Here is a 21971-nt window from a genome sequence, read left to right as displayed (position 1 = left end):
GTTTGATTACATTGAGAAAATGGCTGACTTCTTCTTCCAGTCTTAGGTGATGCCATTTTAGTTGCTGGAACATTGCTGATTTGATTGCATTCAGCCACAAGAGCATCACCAATGTCAGGTACTGGTAAGTTATGGATCAACAAACACCACACCAACTCATCCCCAAGGTGTTGGATGGAGCTCCACTACCATATCTTTAATGCAAACTTAAACATGTATTTTCTTGAATGTTTTTTCTGTACGATATTTGAAAGCCTATGAATGTAGACGTTTGCTGGAAGTGTAAGGAAAGAGCAAAAGGTTGAAAGCTGGAGAAAGTCTGTTTTAAAGACTCTCCCACAGAGTGTTTAAAAGACAAAGGAGTGAAATTGGAAAATGTATAATTCGTTGATGTTGTGATTTTTTTTTTTTTTTATAGAACCGCCTTGACTCTGTACATAGAAAATTGCATGTAACTTTAAAGGGCACTAAACTTTAAATAACTCATCAATTCACCAGGTTTAGAAAAGTTTACCGTTACAGTTTTATTCCTAATTTTATTATTCACTGATTTCCTGGAGGCTCTTATTGTTGAAACTGTTATTTTTTAGTTTTAATATTTATTTCATATAAAACAAGCAATTAAAGTGATGTATTTTGTAAAATGAACTTTTGAGTTAAAAATAAACATTGATCTACGACGCTGTGATTCATGAACACAACAATCAAAAAACAAAAGGGTACAGAAAATATCATTTATTCAACACATCGCTGAATAAACCCAGCAACACACTGCATCACTCCAGTGAATCTCAGCTTTGTAATGAGGGTCAGACAGCGCCACCTGTCTGTGGCGGTTACGTCTGAACCCCTCAACCTGGCTCATGCTTTACGTTTATAATGTGGCTAATCACAGAAGCCTATGCTCTTCAATAAACAATCCACATCACTTCCATTCATTAAAGGTGCAACACGCGATTTGACACACTCCTCTAGTGGGCATTGTAATTCACTTACGGAGCCTCCAGAGGGCGCACATCCCAAATCCATACCGACCCACTAGTGCATTAGTGAAGAAGACGTCCCTCCGATGGCGAAGCAGGAGAACTACAACAACAGAGGCAGTGCCTCTGGTCCAGAGTCTCCTCAGGTCCACAATGCACTTGTGCTGATGCCATTGCTAAAATAAAACGTTTACATAACATCCTTCACACTTTCCCGCTCATTTGTACTAGTTAAAAAATGAAATCAATTTGACTACTGCACCTTTAAGTGAACGCATATTCACTGTTTAAGACGATGAGCTGATGATTGCTGCAGCTCCACTACGAAAGAAAACTAACGCTTACAGCGGATGCTAACGGTAGATGCTAACGGGGTTGTATTTTCTGTAAAACAGACCATATTCAGTTTCCTCCTTTAAGCAGATCTTCAGAACACCCCTCTGTAGCGCTCCCTTCCTCCAAACGCCCAGCGGAGAAGTGAAGCAGTTTGCTTTTTTGCCGTCTGAGCATCGTCAGTGTTTTTACGTGTACTGGGGATTGACCTCCTCCTCCTCGTCTTTCCTCGGGGGTCTCCGTGGCCGGCGAGGCTCGTCCTCTCCCGTGTCCTGCTTGTCTTTCTCAGCCTCGATCCAGCTCTGGGGGGCGATCATCTTTTTGGGTCCATGGGGAGGGGGCCCCAGCAGGGCCTCGATGTCGTCATAATTCACCACCTCTCGCTCCAGCAAAGCGTTCGCCAGCTACAAACAAACACAGGGCAAGGAGGAGGTTGATTTCAAGTCATAAAGACTGCTATGATCATCATCATTATTGACAAGACACTGGCAGATTGAACTGACCACAACGAGTTTCTCTCTGTTGTCCAGCAGCAGTTTCTCCGTTTGTCTATACGCTCGTGCAATTAGCAGCTTAGCCTCCTGAAAAACAGAGAGAGAGAGAGAACAATCACAGTCCCTCTTCACAAACGGCAGCTCGACTATTACAGAAAAAGAGCTCAGTAGACGGTGTGTACGTCCGTGTATTCACTCACATGGTCCATCTGCTGCTGCAGGCCTTGGCTGAAAGGTCTTCGTCCAATAGCCCCTTGTTCCTCGGTTTCAGGGAAGGACACCTGCCCCACGCTGGGCACCATGCCGTACTGCTTCACCATCGCGTACGCCACACGGGTCACCTTACGCAGGTCATCCTGAGCTCCTGGACCAACAGGGGACCCCACGTTAAACTACGTAGTGGGACCACACTTCGCAGAACTACGTTCCTTACACATTATTAACATAAAATTACATAAACAATTAATAATTTAAGCCTGTAACAACAACTTAGTCCAAGACTGGGCTTAATCCTTGTCTGGAAGGCTTTAAAAGATTTAAAGCGCCCCCTCCAGGGTGTGATCCCGCCTTGCGCCCAGTGATTCCGGGTAGGCTCCTGACCCACCGCGCCCCTGAACTGGACACACGCATACACAAATACACACACACACCTCCACGTGAGCCATTAAGCCGTACCTGTGGTGACTTTGTTGAAAGTGATGGCTTCTGAAGCTCTTCCTCCCAGAGCCATGCACATTCTCTCAAACAGCTGCTCTTTGGTGAACAGATACTGGTCCTTTGGCAGGATTTGAGCAAAGCCTAGGGCTGCGTTGGTCCTGGGTGCGATCGACACCTGTTTATAAATAAATAAATAAATCCTGTGGTCTGAGAAATGCTGAGTGGGAATTAGGGCTGTGCCAAATACCACTTTTAGAACTTCTGAGCTTTGGTCACACATTTCCGCGAATGATCGGGTGACTGTCTGTGAGGAGTGTGGTGTGTTCTCCCTGTGTCTGCGTGGGTTTCCTCCGGGTGACTGTCTGTGAGGAGTGTGGTGTGTTCTCCCTGTGTCTGCGTGGGTTTCCTCCGGGTGACTGTCTGTGAGGAGCGTGGTGTGCTCTCTCTGTGTCTGCGTGGGTTTCCTCCGGGTGCTCCGGTTTCTTCCCACAGTCCAAAAACACACGTTGGTAGGTGGATTGGCGACTCAAAAGTGTCCGTAGGTGTGTGTGTGTGAGTGAATGTGTGTGTCTGTGTTGCCCTGTGAAGGACTGGCGCCCCCTCCAGGGTGTATTCCCGCCTTGCGCCCAATGATTCCAGGTAGGCTCTGGACCCACCGCGACCCTGAACTGGATAAGGGTTACAGATAATGAATGAATGAATGTAATATCATAACGGGAACTGTGTTACAAACAATGTTTGGGAGTAGGACCATGCCTGAACTCCTCCCCTCAGCCCGGACCAACTCGCTCCCCCTTTCCCCGTCTTCTCCTCCCTTTCTCTTGCGTTCATCTTTTCAACAAGTGGGTTTGGCTGTACACACATTCCAAAGCCGCCCTGAACTCCTGCCTAAAATATTACATCCCAGTTCTCCTCCCTGTATCAGCTTTCACAGGCGTGGTCCGAACTAGCAAACCACTGTACTGCAGTGTGTACCTTCATCACGGCCTCCGTGTGCTCCAGCAGCCAGCCGACCAACGCGTGACCGGACTCATGGAAGGCCACCACCCTCTGCTCCTCTTTGGACAGGATCTTACTCTTCTTCACACTTCCTGATCATCACACACACACCAACAGCAGTCAGGAATAAACACTGTAAACCCCATCACAGCAGAGAAACAGTCAAGGCATCAGTGATAATCATCTACCTGCAATAACTCTCTCCACAGCGTACTCAAAGTTAAAGGTGTCGATGGACTTGTGACCCTCTCTCGCCGCATGGAGGGCAGCTTCGTTGCAGATGTTTGCGATATCAGCACCTGGAACAGCAACAACAAACATTCAGACTCAGATTTGAGTCAAGACGCGTTTGTGAATAATTCTTTCACTCATTTCACTCACTGATCATTAGGATCAGGATCAGAAACAGGCTCTGGGTCATGGTTAGGTTCTGAGCCACAAATAAAAGCCACAGAAAACTAACAAGAAATTTTATATCATTGTCAAACATATACCTCTTGGCTTTGTCAATATTAATATTTTTAAAGTGACCCAAAACCCAACTGAGGGAAACGAACTGAGAGCAGCGCCCTCTAATGACCGGCACTTAGTGGCTGGAGCTGTGAATAAAGTCTATTGAAATATTGAGAGTGTGTCTAAAAATCATATCACTGTTATTGAAGTATTTTATATTGTGATATATATTGATATTGAAGTATTGTCCAGCCCCAACTGGAACTCACCACTGAAACCTGGGGTGAGCTCAGCCAGACGCCAGGAGTAGAAGTCAGCCGGCTGGGAAAGCTTCAGGATCTTCAAATGCTGCTCAAATATCTCTTTTCTCTCCTGGAAGACAGCCATCAGAGATTACTCAGTCTACGTTTAGCACATTTCTCACGAACGAACACACACACACACACACACACACACACACATTACCTGGAGAGTGGGGAGGTCAATAAATATGTGTCTGTCAAGCCTGCCAGGTCTCATCAGTGCATTGTCCAAAATATCTGCTCGGTTGGTGGAGGCCAAGACGATCACATGATCTGTGGTGCCCATTCCTGGATGAAAGAAGGAAACTGTTTAATTGACATCCCAAATCTGACATGAGAATATGGTTATCCTTTAATTCATTCATTCATTCATTGTCTGTAACCCTTATCCAGATCAGAGTCGCGGTGGGTCCAGGTGGCCTACCTGGAATCATTGGGCGCAAGGCGGGAATACACCCTGGAGGGGGCGCCAGTCCTTCACAGGGCAACACAGACACACACACACATTCACACCTACGGACACTTTTGAGTCACCAATCCACCTACCAATGTGTGTTTTTGGACTGTGGGAGGAAACCCACGCAGACACAGGGAGAACACACCACACTCCTCACAGAGTCACCCGGAGGAAACCCACGCAGACACAGAGAGAACACACCACACTCCTCACAGACAGTCACCCGGAGGAAACCCACGCAGACACAGGGAGAACACACCACACTCCTCACAGAGAGTTACCCGGAGGAAACCCACGCAGACACAGAGAGAACACACCACACTCCTCACAGAGAGTCACCCGGAGGAAACCCACGCAGACACAGAGAGAACACACCACACTCCTCACAGAGAGTCACCCGGAGGAAACCCACGCAGACACAGGGAGAACACACCACACTCCTCACAGAGAGTCACCTGGAGGAAACCCACGCAGACACAGGGAGAACACACCATACTCCTCACAGAGAGTCACCCGGAGGAAACCCACGCAGACACAGAGAGAACACACCACACTCCTCACAGAGAGTCACCCGGAGGAAACCCACGCAGACACAGAGAGAACACACCACACTCCTCACAGAGTCACCCGGAGGAAACCCACGCAGACACAGAGAGAACACACCACACTCCTCACAGAGAGTCACCCGGAGGAAACCCACGCAGACACAGAGAGAACACACTACACTCCTCACAGACAGTCACCCGGAGGAAACCCACGCAGACACAGGGAGAACACACCACACTCCTCAAAGACAGTCACCCGGAGCGGGAATCGAACCCACAACCTCCAGGCCCCTGGAGCTGTGCGACTGCGACACCTACCTGCTGCACCACCGTGCTGCAAGTTATTCTTTAATAAAACTGGTAAATATTCCGGGGCAGGTTGCACAAAACATCTTAGGTAAGTATGACACTCAAGGCTTAGTTTCTCCTGAAGCTGGGGGATTTACTTACGTAAGATTTCCTCACGTAAGGAAATGTTTTAACGGATTTACTGCACTAACAGATTTTTTTATGGGAGTAAAATTCTATTGTTTCCATGGAAACTGTTGTTTACATGCACTCGCTGTGATACCCGTTATCGCCTCTTGTACCAGCTCACATACGTTTCAGAAAAAATGGAAGAAAAGAAAACCAGATTGGTCAGAGGAGGATAAGAGAACACTTCTGGAGGAACTCAGTAAAAGCAGATGCACGCTGTTGACTTATCGACATGAAATACCTCGCCTTTTACTGACTTGAAGGATCCTGTGGCATAAAATTAGAGAGCAATCATTAACTGCGTCGCAGCAGGAAGAGCACAGCTGCAGAAAGTAGCGTTTAAACAAACCATGGATTGACTGTCGTCACATGGATAGATCTGTAATCTAAAATCAACTGCTCATCATTAAGCGAATCCAGTGGGTTTCCCGCGGTCGCAGAACACTCTTCTCAGGATACGTTCATTTATCGCCATACACTCGGCCATGCTGCGACATGTTAAGACAGTATCAGAGGTACTTTGAGTTGTTTTCCTTCATCTTTCAAAAAAACCTTAAATACACAAGTGAACATTTTAAGGGAATCTTAACTTTGACTTTAAGGAAAGTCCTAACGTAAGGTGTTTGTGCAACCGGCCCCTGGCTTCAGACTAAGCTTCTCACCGTCCATCTCCACCAGCAGCTGGTTGAGGGTCTGCTCTTCCTCTGTGTTGGAGAAGCCGGACATGTTGGTGGATCGTTTCTTGCCGACAGCATCGATCTCATCGATGTAAACGATGCATGGAGCACGAGCCCGAGCTTCTTTAAACAGACTCCTCACCCTCGCAGCTCCAAGACCTGCGTTAACACACAAGAACATGGTCTCTTTAAAAAGACTCCTCCCGATACAATAACTGTAGACTTTGTAGAATTAAAAGAGAGAGAGAGAGTTTATCAGCTGAGGTCTTACCTCCAATCACTTCCACAAATTCAGACCCTGCCATAGCGAGGAAGGGCACCTGAGCCTCGGTAGCCACGGCCTTGGCCAACAGGGTTTTCCCACAGCCTGGAGGTCCCAGCAGCAGGGAGCCTTTAGGAACCTTCGCCCCCAGTTGCAGGTATCTGTCTGGATTCTGTAAACACAGTTTGGGAACTAGTCTTATGTTTCTGTAGTCAACACTCACTGTCCAATTCATCAGCAGTAAGTCCACGTAATGATCCAGAGGATCACTGCTGTCCAGATATGACTGCTAGTATTTATACATATATATATATATATATATATATATATATATATACAGAGTGTGTTTTAACTGCTGTGATTCAGAGCTACTCTCTGGCTGTGAGGCTCTCAGTGTGGTGTGTTCTCTCTGTGTATGCGTGGGTTTCCTCCGGGTGACTGTCTGTGAGGAGTGTGGTGTGTTCTCTCTGTGTCTGCGTGGGTTTCCTCCGGGTGACTGTCTGTGTGGAGTGTGGTGTGTTCTCTCTGTGTCTGCATGGGTTTCCTCCGGTTGACTGTCTGTGAGGAGTGTGGTGTGTTCTCCCCGTGTCTGCGTGGGTTTCCTCCGGGTGACTGTCTGTGAGGAGTGTGGTGTGTTCTCCCTGTGTCTGCGTGGGTTTCCTCCGGGTGCTCCAGTTTCTTCCCACGCTCCAAAAACACACGGTGGTAGGTGGATTTGCGACTCCAAAGTGTCCGCAGGTGTAAGCTTGTGAGTGAATGTGTGAGTGTGTGTCGCCCTGTGAAGGACTGGCGCCACCTCCAGGGTGTGTTCCTGGCCCATCAAATCCCACAGATCACATCAGGGAACCTCCTCTAATAAAACTAATCCAGGGTTTAAGACCAGGTGTAGGTATCTATTTACCTTCAGGTAGTCCACAAACTCCTTCACCTCCATCTTGGCCTCATGCATCCCTGCTACATCTTTGAAGCTCACGCCTTTCCCTGATTTCCCATCAACAATGGTGAACTTAGCCATTTTCAGCTGATTCTAAAATAAAATCATAGAATTCAGAACATAAAACATAAACCAAAGGCATATGGAAAATATTGAATACATATCAAGAACTTACAAACGCACTGAACCCTCCCTCTCTTCCACCCATCCCTGCCAGGCGGAAGATGTACCACAGGATTGCAACTCCAATAGCAGCCATCCCCAGAGCATAGAGAGCACTGAAAGCACATAAAGACAAGTCATTAACCAAGGAGTCTCTGCTGTTTAAATGCAGTCTCTCGTCCTCCGTAACTACAGTCACTACTCACTTCCCAAAGAAGCCTGTTCGCTTGTAGGACACTGGGATTCTGTCCTTGGCGTCGATATTCAGCTGCTCCTCTGCTGCCCGCAGCTTCTCCTCAAACTTGTCGATGTTGGCCACCTGCATCCGGTACATCAGAGCGAGCCTCTGCTCAACAGAACACAACAGTGCCATTAAGGCATTATATATAATCATATATCTTTGAAAGTGTCAAACAAATAAATACAGTGGTTGAGTTCCTAACTTGTGTTTATTGAGAGTCAGAAAACATGTTATTTCTTACTAATTGAAGGAATAAGGTTTAAAAGACCGTTGGTGTCCCCCCCCAGCGGTGTTGGGAAACTCTAATAGGCGTCTTGCCTGTGACGTAGATGGTGGACAACAACTCTAGAAGCTGCACTTAATTTAATGCAAAATGACGAAAAGGTGTGTTGTTTTTGGCTGCAATCATTCAATGTACAGTGGGACATCTGTGAACAAATGGCCCAAAGATCCCAAAATATCCAGAAAACTGACTAAATTTGTCCACTTTAAACGGGCACTTTGGAAAGGACCCTCCGCTCACTCCGTTATCTGTAGCTCATTTCACTGGCGCTTTTCCAACAATATGGGCATGTAAGGACACCAACGAAAGGTGTTGAAGAGCCTCTGTAACATGGAGGTAAACAGGGTAAGGACACTCACTTCGCCTGTTTTAGTTGGTGTTAGTTAACGTTAGCTTGACTCGCTAAACTCGGTGTCTCAGATTATACTCGGCTACGTAGCTGCATTACGGAGGTTTATAGTGTCGGATGAATTCGAGTTCGACTTCGATCACATTTACAAGAATAACGGTGCCTCTACATTTGAGTTTAGCTTATTGCTAGGCTACTGTCATGAATAATGTTGGTTATTTAGCTAGATACTGTCATAACAGTCAGTCATAACGGTGTTTTACCGCGGCGTTGTTCAGCTGTTGTCCACCAGTGACGTCACGGTCGCGTTCAAGAATTTCCGTAGCGAGCTCGGGTTTTTCCGTCAATTTAATAAATTTGTCAGTTTTAAAGGAAATTAAGCTGCTATTTTTTTTTTATTTTAATTCATACTTATATCTGTCAGTAACTACAATAATGTGAAATATTTATGGAGGTCCATTAAGTGCTGCTTAGCCTTTAACAAATATTGTATTCCTTACATATTATTATAATCTATTTACGTCTGCTGATCCTGTCCTTCCCATGTTTGACTATTGTATGTCTATTTTAAATTGTGACGATCCATGGTCCTGGAGGTACTTGTATAAAGCTGAAATATCAATAAACCCTCCAGTTTCCAAAGTCTGATCATCACAAACTCATCTCAGACTACAACATACACACAAACCACCACTGAGAATTAGTTTTTTTGGTAATCACTGCCTAAGATCTAAGATTTAGCTCACTGCCTGTCGAACAGCGCCTTCTTGTACCCGAGCCGATCAGACACAGATACACACCGGTCTGCCGAAGATAACCGCCCCCGGATGAAGGTAGATCTCCACTATGTCGCTCTCTGGGACGACCTGCACCCGCGACACCTCGCCTTTAGCCAACATCTCGTTCACAAAGTCGTTCCAGGATATGTTCCCCCCGCTGGTGTTGATGGAGTTCAGCAGACTCATGACGACGGCGATGATGAAGAGCGTTCGGAGACGTTCTCTGTACATCTGATCCTCCTGCTCTCGCCTCTTCTTCTCCTCTGAAAACAAGACAAAACTGATGATTACGCATCACTAATGAAAATCAAACCCTGCGCCCCATGTGTGCGACAATGCCAGGATACCTTCGTCTTCTTCTGGCGTCTTCCCTTTGGATTCATTTTTCTTGTCTTGTCTTCTAGAAGACGTGCTGAAGTAATTTACGCCACCTGACGGGAGGAGACAAACCCGAATGAGAAAAGAAGACAGGTGCCTCAGCTACGTGCACAAACTGGTGGAAAGTGAAGTGCAAGCTCATTACATGCTGCTGAGTTCTGTGGGAGCAGACCCTGAATGAAACCGGTTGGCCAATATTATCGTGCGCTGATAACTACACCGTTGAGCGTCATTCTGCATTTTGCACACCAGCTCCGGCTCATCAGGAACTAACAAAACCAACATCTGGTGAATCTAGAAACCCATCTGCGTGTGACGCAAGCTGCCCGCCCATAATAACAACTATTTTGGATGTAAATAAGCACGAGACCCTTCCACCAGCTCCTCCTGAGGGACCTCCAGACGTTTCCAGGCCAGTCAGGAAATACAATCCCGCCATGTTCTGGGTCTACACAGGGCATCCTTCCTGTCGGCCGTGCCAGGTATACCTCCAGAAGTCATTTTCCCAGATGCTTGAACCACCTCAACACGAAGGAGCAGTGGCTACACTCCCATTTCCCCCCAAAATCCATGAGCTCCTCACCCTACCATGAAGAGAACGCCCAGCAACCCATCTGAGAAAACTCCTTTAGGCCGCTTGTATCCACAATCTCGTTCTTTTGGTCATTACCCAGAGCTCGTGGCTTTAGATGAGGGTGAGGATGTAGACCGACTTTAGTCGATCTCGCCATCCCACTTCCTATCTTTCGGAAACAAAACCCTGAGGGTGTTCAAACACTAGCTCATATTTTTCTGACCTGTCTCCACTTGCTCAGAGGGTTCAGTCCTGGCGTGAAAGCATGGGTCTGGGGTTCACTTCTAGTGAACTCGAGCGTGGCCTGCTGCACGTGTGGAAGCTCTCCAATCCACCTACCAATGTGTGTTTTTGGACTGTGGGAGGAAACCGGAGCACCCGGAGGAAACCCACACAAACACAGGGAGAACACACCACACTCCTCACAGACAGTCACCCGGAGGAAACCCACGCAGACACAGGGAGAACACACCACACTCCTCACAGACAGTCACCCGGAGGAAACCCACGCAGACACAGGGAGAACACACCACACTCCTCACAGACAGTCACCCGGAGGAAACCCACACAGACACAGGGAGAACACACCACACTCCTCACAGACAGTCACCCGGAGGAAACCCACGCAGACACAGGGAGAACACACCACACTCCTGGTGCTGCGTGTGGGTGGTTCATTTTGTAATAGGACTGCTTCTACTTATCACATTCCTTCCCTTTCTCGTGTGTAATAAACCCACCCTGTTACTGAACTGGTGCAGGGAGACTGTAATAAGCTCAGTCATGTGGAGTGAGCGTGCGGACAGAGAGCGTGGAGAAACGTGAGCTTGCCTAAATATCTTTATATGAGAACACCTGCATCCCAGAATCACTGTTCCTTTCAAGTTGAGGTTTGTATTCAGAGAAAATAATGAAGAACAGCATAAAGACGAATCTTCTGCCTGTCAACACAGAACAGTGACTTATAGAACCAGAGAAAATGAGCCTCATCCACAGACGAGCCCAGAAGAGGCCCTCTGTGCAGAGTCAAGGAACTGTGAAAATGCCCTGAGGTAACTGCACTCCTCCACGTCTGGGTGTATGTGCTCCTCTGGGACTCTCCTGTCAGGCTGGGCCACATATAAATGCAGCTTTGGATGGAATTCAACACCATGATGGAGAATGCGCCCCGTCTAAATGACTGTGACTCTTCTTTTTCGGCCAGACAGCGTCCGCAAACCTTCGTGTTATTCAGCCATTCTGCACTTACCAAGAATCTTCCACAATCCCACTGGGTTAGTTTCCAGAAAGTTCCTGCAGAGAGCTCGGCTCAGGCCCCGCACCCCAGGGCTCAGGGGTCTGTTTAGGAGTTTCTGGAAAAGATACCCAACAGATAAATTAAATAAATCAGGTTTAAAAAGTCAAATCAAACTGGTGTGTCCAACTGTGATCCCTCCTCAGTAAGAAAACACAAGTTTCTTATTTGATTTCCCCGTTCCACCTTAAATGCTGCAGCAGTCGGAGCCTAACGTTCGTAAACCAAACAACTTTGACCGTCTCTGATGACGCTGAAGCACCATTTAAGGTGGAACTGACAATTGGTGAAGGCTACAATTTAATGTGAAGAGAATGACGACTTCATAACGTATACTCAAGTCGTCTATTTAAGGTGGAATCAAGTTAGATTAAGATGACATTTAAGGTGGAAAGGTAAAGAAGACTATTTCGGTCTTTTAAAACGGTTAATTTAAGGTGGAACTGTATTGTTAATTCCCACCTCAAGTATTAAAACGCTATGTTAAGACTCCAAGTGCCGCACTTAAGGTGGAATGAAAAACTTCAGCTTCAGATTCGTGGAATCGCTCGTTTACGGATCACCGCTTTAAGGTGGAATGGAGAGTTGCGAAAGAAGGTGCCTTACCTGAATGACTCCTAATGTCAGGCCTTGTTTGGGCTGTTTTAAAACATGCCCCCAACATCCACACGATGGAGGGAGTCGTGGTTTTGGACCGAGAAGAGTTGTATGGTTCTGTAGGTGTGCGTTAGGAGAACACAGAGCCCAAACCCCGCGGTTATTGAGGTGTTTACTGTATCTACTCCCACACCGCAGCAGCAGCGCTGCCATCTTACCCCCCGCTCTCTCCCACTTCCCTAGCGTTAACTGCACATAATATAAACCTCTCCGTCTAAAATAACATATCTTTAACCCGTCTTCGCTTTGTTATTGCTGTGCTCTGACAGTCTGAAGATCATCGTCATCTACATAACACACTAACTGCTTGTTGTTCAGCGCAGGAGCCAAAGATATTTGAGATTGACCGAGATAACTCTTCCACACGACAGTGTCCATTTGAATGAAACACCCTGTAGACTTACAGGATTAACCTCCTTGTGTCTACAGTCATTCTCCATTTTACCAGCTCCACTGGTTTATCAGGGACTGCATACTTTGTTAGCCCCCTTTTAGCCCCCCTATATAATACCTCCACAGAGCAGGTGTGATGTGGTGGTGGATCATTCTCAGCGCTGCAGTGACACTGACGTGGTGGTGGTGTGTTAGTGTGTGTTGTGCTGGTGTAGAGTGGATCAGACACAGCAGTGCTGCTGGAGTTTTTAAACCCCTGTGTCCACTCTCTGAGACACTCCTCCCTCGTTGGTCCACCTTGTAGATGTAAAGTCAGAGACAGTAGCTCATCTGTCGCTGCACAGTGTGTGTCGGCCGTCCTCTAGTCCTCAGTGGACACTGGACATTGTTGATGGACTCTTGTTGGTGGACTCTTCTAAGTCCAGCAGAACAGTGCGAAAAAGGGCATAATCTGGACTACTGTCTGTAACTGTACATCTAGAGTGTGTATATTAATCAAATTCTTGTGGAAGACATTTACAGCTAGTCATTTACATATTGAACAAGCCAAAGATATCAGTATTAAACATAAAAATATAGGGTCTAAAACTGAATTTACAGTTATATATTTATTTAATTGCCATTCCCACTAACTTAAAAATAGGAAATTAAACTTTAAACCAAAATTCACTTATTATATTAAAGTATTATTATTATTATTATTATTATTATTGTTATTATTGTTGTTGTTGTTATTATTATAGTAGCAGTAGTGGTAGAAGTGGTTGTAGTATTAGTCTGCCGTGTGAACCTCAGTAAACATTTAGCCGTTGATTCAACGTTGAAATAACGTAATGACTGCCGTCTAATCAACGTTCTCTTAAGGTTGAAAATGAAAGGTGAAAAGACGTCCAAACACAGACATTGAAAAGACGACTATTAGACGTATTTTGGACGTCCATTGACGTTATTAATTGGTCCTGAAATAAATTACTTGTATAAAACGCGTTTTGGACGTCCACTGACGTTATCGATTGGTCACCACTTAACTAACTTATTAAGATGGATTTTGGACGTCCATTGACGTTTAAAATATGTCCTTGACGGACAGACTACTTTTAGACCTATTTTGAACGTCCAGGGACGCTCCTTGTTTACTGGGACAGCAATTCGTAAACTATAAAAAATAATAACAATAATAATAAATGGGGATTATGGTTTGTAAATGTTAACTAAAAAAGAACTTTAAAAATGCCCTAACGCCGCAGTGTTTATCTAGCTTTTTTAAATATCTTTGCTCGAACTTTCACCGTCACAAACAGCCAATCACGATAAAGGACTCTTGAGCAAGGGCTTATGGGAAATGTAGTTTGAATTAAGGTCTTATCTACTTTATGTTCCTGACAGGCTGGATCAAAAACTACAAACAACCCTTGAACAGTGGAGGTGTAGAGCACGTTTCATTCAGCGTTAAAAGTGCTTTACATTTAAATAAATAATTTTTAAATAAAGTAATGGATTTAAAAAATTAAACTATAATTTAAAATAAAACTAAATAGAAAATAAAAACACACAAAAGAAAAAAAGTTATATAATATAATATACACAACTGAATAAACATAAATATATATATTTTAGTATAATATTTATAATATACACTTTCATACATTCATTCATTAATTGTCTGTAAGCATATATATAGTTCAGGATCGCGGTGGGTCCGGAGCCTACCCGGAATCACTGGGAGCAAGGTGGAAACACACCCTGGAGGAAGCGCCAGTCCTTCACAGGGTGACACACACACTCACACCTACGGACACTTTTGAGTTGCCAATCCACCTACCAATGTGTTTTTGGAGCGTGGGAGGAAACCGGAGCACCCGGAGGAAACACACGCAGACACAGAGAGAACACACCACACACCTCACAGACAGTCACCTGGAGGAAACCCATGCAGACACAAGGAGAACACACCACACTCCTCACAGACAGTCACCCGGAGGAAACCCACACAGACACAGAGAGAACACACCACACACCTCACAGACAGTCACCCGGAGGAAACCCACGCAGACACAAGGAGAACACACCACACTCCTCACAGACAGTCACCCGGAGGAAACCCACACAGACACAGGGAGAACACAACACACTCCTCACAGACAGTCACCCGGAGGAAACCCACGCAGACACAGAGAGAACACACCACACTCCTCACAGACAGTCACCCGGAGGAAACCCACGCAGACACAGGGAGAACACACCACACTCCTCACAGACAGTCACCCGGAGGAAACCCACGCAGACACAGGGAGAACACACCACACTCCTCACAGACAGTCACCCGGAGGAAACCCACGCAGACACAGGGAGAACACACCACACTCCTCACAGACAGTCACCCGGAGGAAACCCACGCAGACACAGGGAGAACACACCACACTCCTCACAGACAGTCACCCGGAGGAAACCCACGCAGACACAGGGAGAACACACCACACTCCTCACAGACAGTCACCCGGAGGAAACCCACGCAGACACAGGGAGAACACACCACACTCCTCACAGACAGTCACCCGGAGGAAACCCACGCAGACACAGGGAGAACACACCACACTCCTCACAGACAGTCACCCGGAGGAAACCCACGCAGACACAGGGAGAACACACCACACTCCTCACAGACAGTCACCCGGAGGAAACCCACGCAGACACAGGGAGAACACACCACACTCCTCACAGACAGTCACCCGGAGGAAACCCACGCAGACACAGGGAGAACACACCACACTCCTCACAGACAGTCACCCGGAGCGGGAATCGAACCCACAACCTCCAGGACCCTGGAGCTGTGACAGAGACACTACTGGCTGCATCACCGTGCCACTCAATTTTCATACATTTGCATTTAATTTCCATTTCAGACAAATCCAGCCGTTGTCTCTTGTGTATCTTAGAATACGGAAAAACTATAATCATCTTATTTAACACAAATGTCGTTAAGGTTCAGATATGTCATGCGTTATACGCAATAATAAAAAATTAATTGGTCTGATGTTAGATTTTATTATCCCAACATTCAGAACATAATCTCTGAGAATGTCAAGGACAGTCTGCTCTCATTTACAGCCTTTAAATTATAAATGAACTCTCATTTTGGAATAATTGGAAATCTGAGTTACAGCGAGGACACGTCCATCTGTTAAATCTACTGTCCGTGAGTTTCCCTCAGCAGGTTACACACCGCCAGGTACTGAATATTCAGCAGGTCTCCTCGGCGCAGACAGGTCCAGTTGGCGTTCTCTATGTGAACCTTGTTACGCAACCATTGCTCCGAACAGCAGGGGGAGACATTGCTTTGAGAGTTCATTGAGTGTGACGTCAGCCTTAAAGGTCCCAGCCCTAGTAAAATGTGACAAATACAAAACAGCACAAAAATAAACCACGCTGTAAATATATTTCTCTGTTATACAGACACATAATTAGAATTAAAAAATAAATACTTAATTCAAAGCAGTAAAATAGCAATAGAAAGGAAATTTTAATACTTAGTACAAACAGGATTTTGTAGAATGTTTACAAGCTTTACCCGTTTACATCATCCCACCGACACACACCTCTCCTCCTGTGGGTCTAACCAGCTGTTTTCTATTGTTAGGCTCAGTGTACTACATTTGTGTAATAAATTTGCCCATGATTTGCTAATAGTGCTTCTTTGCTAATGTGCCGTAATATAATCTAATGGATAAGTCACTGGGATGAGTTACAGACGTACTCAGGTCACAGGCACAGAACTAGAGCTAACCATGCAGTGTTCCAATAGCACTAACAAGTATAAGAAGGATAGTTTATTATTAGACACATGGCTCCAATAACTTGATCCATAGAAACATTATCATTAGAGGAGAGCACTGACTAACCAGACAGCAGCAGGTAGGTGTCCCAGGGGCCTGGAGGTTGTGGGTTCGAGTCCGGGTGACTGTCTGTGAGGAGTGTAGTGTGTTCTCCCTGTGTCTGCGTGGGTTTCCTCCGGGTGACTGTCTGTGAGGAGTGTGTTGTGTTCTCTCTGTGTCTGCGTGGGTTTCCTCCGGGTGACTGTCTGTGAGGAGTGTGTTGTGTTCTCCCTGTGTCTGCATGGGTTTCCTCCGGGTGACTGTCTGTGAGGAGTGTGGTGTGTTCTCTCTGTGTCTGCGTGGGTTTCCTCCGGGTGACTGTCTGTGAGGAGTGTGGTGTGTTCTCTCTGTGTCTGCGTGGGTTTCCTCCGGGTGACTGTCTGTGAGGAGTGTGGTGTGTTCTCTCTGTGTCTGCGTGGGTTTCCTCCGGGTGACTGTCTGTGAGGAGTGTGGTGTGTTCTCTCTGTGTCTGCGTGGGTTTCCTCCGGGTGCTCAGGTTTCCTCTCACAGTCCAAAAACACACGTTGGTAGGTGGATTGGCGACTCTAAAGTGTCAAAAAAGCCAATTTTCTTCTATCTAGTGCATTTTTAGCCCTTCGAAATAAATTAAGATACAGGAACTGCTTAATAATACATGTTAATTAGTTAATTAGTAAGGCATGGGGTTGGCTTGATAAAGCCTGGGAACAGATTAGTAATGTGTGGTTTATAGAAATACCTTTTAGAGTCTTTCCATCACATCAAATATTTCGTTCACATGCCTCATTAAGTAAAATCTTCCTCCACTGAAAACCAGGCATTTACCTCAGTAAACATGCCCTTGTTTGGAGGCTAGAAGGTGTATCCTGAGTGAAAATTAGCAGTCAGTGCCAGGGCTGAGCATTTCCACTTTAAAATCACAGCATTGTTAAGAGATTTTCAAAAAAGGTAAATTCAGAGGGTTTCTTATGTCATAAACCTAAAGAACCAATCCCTCAAACCACAGGATGGGGGTTTTGAGCTGCAGGCGAGTGGTGGAGAGGTGAAAGTGGAGAAAAGTCAGGGACTAACAGCATGTTCACAGATTTGTGCTGTGAATGTGTCATTGTTCTGAATGATGTCTGAACTGAATCACTTTTAAGACATTAGGCGTTTTTTTAATTGGAAATAGATTATAGATGTGTCGTACTGGTGAACAGAGAAGAGTTTTAATAGGAATTAATCAATACATTGAAGTGGTCTTTAATTTATTCCTACGCACTATGAAATCTTTCCCATGTCTTACTTTATTTTAAAGGAATGTCACCACCAGGCCTCCGTATCCCCTAGCTAGTGAACGAGTGCACAGAGTAGACATTTAAAGAGTTTGATCCATTGAAAATTATTCCCACGCATTAAAAAAAATGTTCGAATGCCTTACCTAATTTTGAAGAAACGTCACCAGCAGGGCTCCGTACACCCTAACTAGTGAACGAGTGCACAGAGGTAAGATTTAAGGGTGTTTAATAAGGAGGTTAATACTTTATTTGAATGGTCCTCACAACATTTCTTTTAGTTTCTAGCTATTGAACGAGTAATAATAATTTTGAAGGGGATTAATTGAATTTAATTTATTCACACTCCTTACTTTTATTTGAAAGGTCGTCCCCAACGGGGCTCCATGTCCCCTAACTAGTGAATTAGTATACAAAAATGAGATTAAAGGGGATTTAGTCGAATTTAAGTTGTTCCCACGCATGAATAGTTCTCACGCTCTACTTTATTTTGAAGCGACGTCACCAACGAGTCTCTAGGTTGTGAACGAACTGGCCCTATGTAGTGAACGAGTGCACACAGGTTAACCGTAAACGGAACGCACCCTACAAGTATCCGCCCATAATCGGCAGCCAATCAGAGCGCGGTTTTCTCCCTCGTAAGCAGGGTTGGAGAGAGAGGCCGCTCGGAACGTTCGGTGGAGAGGAGTCCGGACTCGGAGAGGATTAAACGCGGATTTATTTTATTATTTTACACATTCGCCGAGCTTTAAACACGTTTACGCGCATTCCCTGGCGACGAGAAGATCCCTCCTGCAAGAATAGAGGCGACATCATGGCGGTTTCTTGATCCTTCGAGTAGGTCGTAGCGGACGAATTATCTCCGCAGCGCCACCAACGCTCGCCGCGCGTTCTGACCGAGATGAGCGTCGCATGGCCCGCATGCCCTCCAACTCCAGCGCGCTGATCGGGAAGGCCTCAAATGGGAAAGTCGAGCATCGGGAGGGAATAAGGGGACCGTGCTTCTTGTTGTAGATGTAGCTCACGGTTTGGAAGAAGGTGAGTCACGCTGGAGCTGGTCTCTTTCGACGATTCATTAACTTTCCGGTCCACCTTAAATCGTGCGCCGTTTGCGAGGCTGCTGGGAGGGGGTGGGGGGAGGGGGGGAGTCAGGGTCGTTTTGCTTTGGTTCTTAGTGAATTTACCTTCTCGGGTTCAACGGGGCACCTTAAACGGGGCTGAATGGAGGTTGTGGTCCGATGTTTTTCCGTTCCACCTTAAAAGACTGCAGTGGCGCCTCGTTTTCTGTCGTGTTTTCGTTTGCTCGGTGCTGAGGGGGTGCTGTGTTTCCGACGCGAGCTTGGATTTTACAGATTTGTATTTGTTTTTGAGGTTTTAGTGAGATATAGACGTTAACCTCCGAGTGCATGGCCTTCAAAAGCTAGACTTTGGGCTTAAGTTATCGCGCTAAACCCAGAAATCACGGGGTTATTCCACGGAGAAGGGTTTACCAGTTTGGCCTGACAACGTAAGCTCAAAATCTAAGGATTTGTTTTCCAACAGGAATAATCCCTCCTCTTGTTCTGTGGGACGCACTTGACTTCCATCTTAAAATATGTGGCGAGACCCAGTCCTCAGCCCTTTCCCCATTGAACAGGTTCGACTTTGGGCTTCAGGTATCTGCCTACATTGAGAAACCCTCTTTTGTGGAGTGACCCTCCATAGGATTCCTCATTTCTCCAGAAAACTGCAGCCCAAAGTTCAGGGTTGTGCTTGAGTTTTCTCTCTGAGAAACCAGGGGTTATTCCACAGAGCAAGACTTCTCAGAGCAGCCAGATATCTGGAGTATTGCCTCACAGAAAAAAAGAGGTCAGGGATATTGGACAATCCCCAGCTTTGTGCTTAAGTTTTCTGGCTCAAAGAAATCCCCGAAGCGTCCTGTGTTTATCTTTTTGTCATTGGCCGAGGCAGTGGTAGTCTGCATTGGTATTTATCTAATTTAACATTAGAACACACCGACATTTGGATTATACAAAGATTTTAATCATTTTTTTTGTGTAAACATCTCGTAAGAAATGTTTATTTATTTACTCATTTACCCACATCAGAAAATCTGTTCTTCAGTAACATGTTTATCATTAACACGGTAGATGTAATTCTCACAAACTGCTTGTTTATTAAACATTGGCTTGTTATTTAAAGGTGCTCTAGGCAATTTTACAGGAGTGCTGGTCTGTTGTTGTTGTTCACCCGTTTAGCCACCAGAGGTCGTGTATCCAGAGTAGGCTTTTTTTAGCAAACGGAAACAAGCGCACTCTGTAAAATACAACTCTAATTCTTTATTCTGTGTTTACTGTCCGTAGAGCAGTGGTGTGTCTTGACGGTCCGAATCTTGACACTCAGCACCCGGAATTAAAGCCGGATCTTTGTGGTGTTGGTTACAGAAACATTCCTGGACGTTCAATGATTAAAATCACAATTGCAATGTTTTTCAGAAAGGTCGCAGTTGTTATTCTCAAATCCTGATTAGTGCGTTAGACCAGGCGCCCTCTATAGGCCAGTCGGGTGAACTACAACAACAAAAAACAGCCACTTCTTCCCAGAGTGCACTTTCTAATCAGAATTTCTCAGACCTGAACACCAGTGCTGTGTAGCTATTTATAAATCATGTTTATCGTATTTCGTCGTTGGTTTTAATGGCGGGAATAGGATTGCTTATTGCACCTTTAATACGGTGTGTGCTAGCGCTCCACGCGAGAAAATCCGAGCTTGTCACTGTTTTTAGTTTTGACTTGTAGCTGTTTAGGACTGCAGCTGATGTGGTTTTGGGTGAAACTGCTTGTTCAGTTTGTGCTTAGTGTCTTTAAGTGTTTCTGCAGATTCTCTAGTAACACCATGTGTAATATATTGGAGTTCCGTCTCACGGTGGGCTCATGCTCATGCTCTTCAGGCTTGAGCAGAGAAGCGTCGTGTTTGTTGAGGAAATGATGCAGTGGTGCAGCAAACCGCCTTCACTTACGGCTGCACAGGTTTGTTCTAGTGGCGTTTGTATTTTCTCCGCCTGCGTGAGAGGGTGTGTTTTGTTCTGAAACTAAGGAGAGCGATGATAAGTCTGTATTTTTTGATGCTTCTTCTTGGCTTGTAGCGGCCAGATGCTGCTGATTCATTGCTTCACTGTGGTGATTAAGGGTAACTCCAGTGCTGGTGGATGGTAACGTGGCTCTGACTACGAGCTGAACCATTTGGAGAGAATATCTCCTGCTGAATTTTGTACTCAGCAGTGTTTTTGTGATCTAGACATGATCCCTGCCCCCTTACACCCCACACAGTGTAAGGGTTTCGTGCTCGTGTTGCCACAGAGAGTGGGAACGTGATCGTTAACCTGTGACTAGGACTGCCACTCTTTACGGTGTGTGTATAGACGAAATCCACCCTGATTTTATTCGGTAAACGGGTTTTAAAGGACGACCGGGCCCTGAACCGGAAGATAAGCAAACCACAGAGGGAGAGGTACGAAATTACACTGTTTAGATAAAGATATTTAAAAATATGCATCGTCATCAGCATCAGTGTGTAGGCTGCCTGCTCGTCGATGCAGATTCCTCGAACAGCTGAAGGCTTGTAGTATTCGAGTAATCGCGATGGCTCTACTTCAGAGAGAGACTGGGTGAAGTTGTGCTCTTGGTGCAGTGAGCTAAAGGCAAAAACACTGCAGTGAAGCTGCCAGCTGTGCTTTCGAGCAGATAGCGAGCCTCTACGAGCGTCGGGGCGTTAGCACTGAGACTCACTGTGGTCGCAGTAGTGTGTGTGAGATCCTCTCTACCTCAGTGATTGTGCTTTTTCCCCCCCACCTTTTTTCAGTTCTGTACGAGTGCACCGCAGAATATTAGAAACTTTAAACGGACGTTTTGGGACATTGATTTAAAAAGGGACGTGTGCGTGTTAACGTGTGGATCTGGGGCCCACCAACCAACACACTGTGAAACAAGTGAACCCTCAGCCGAGTCTCTCTCTCATCACAGCATGAGACCTGTGTTTGTGAGAGCGTAGAGATGAGTTTAAACCATGTATAACGGTTCATGAGCAGAGAAAGGCCATCAAAGATGAGAACTTAGAATGAAGAGAATAGAGCGAAAACAGCTGAAAGTAAGAGCTTCTGCTTGTCATTCTCGACTGTGTTGGTG

At 45.7% G+C, this 21971-nt stretch overlaps 1 protein-coding gene across 1 annotated transcript; it reads right to left on the bottom strand.

Moving 5' to 3' along the window:
- Positions 1-743: 743 nt before the first annotated feature.
- LOC136684323 (mitochondrial inner membrane m-AAA protease component paraplegin-like) lies at positions 744-12878 on the bottom strand. Its single transcript, XM_066659139.1, has 17 exons — positions 12240-12878; positions 11589-11691; positions 9735-9818; positions 9409-9650; positions 7942-8081; positions 7749-7851; positions 7541-7666; positions 6649-6811; positions 6363-6536; positions 4385-4509; positions 4189-4291; positions 3655-3765; positions 3443-3558; positions 2486-2642; positions 2011-2174; positions 1820-1897; positions 744-1720 (listed from the first exon to the last, which is right to left on the bottom strand). The coding sequence occupies exons 1-17, from the start codon at positions 12441-12443 to the stop codon at positions 1505-1507; spliced, it is 2409 nt and encodes an 802-aa protein (XP_066515236.1). The 5' UTR covers positions 12444-12878; the 3' UTR covers positions 744-1504.
- Positions 12879-21971: the final 9093 nt, after the last annotated feature.

This window comes from Hoplias malabaricus, unplaced genomic scaffold (genome assembly GCF_029633855.1).
Source record: "Hoplias malabaricus isolate fHopMal1 unplaced genomic scaffold, fHopMal1.hap1 scaffold_120, whole genome shotgun sequence".
In the NCBI taxonomy this organism is placed as follows: domain Eukaryota; kingdom Metazoa; phylum Chordata; class Actinopteri; order Characiformes; family Erythrinidae; genus Hoplias; species Hoplias malabaricus.
Note: the sequence above shows the minus strand (reverse complement) of the source record. Positions and strands in the feature narration are given on the sequence as shown.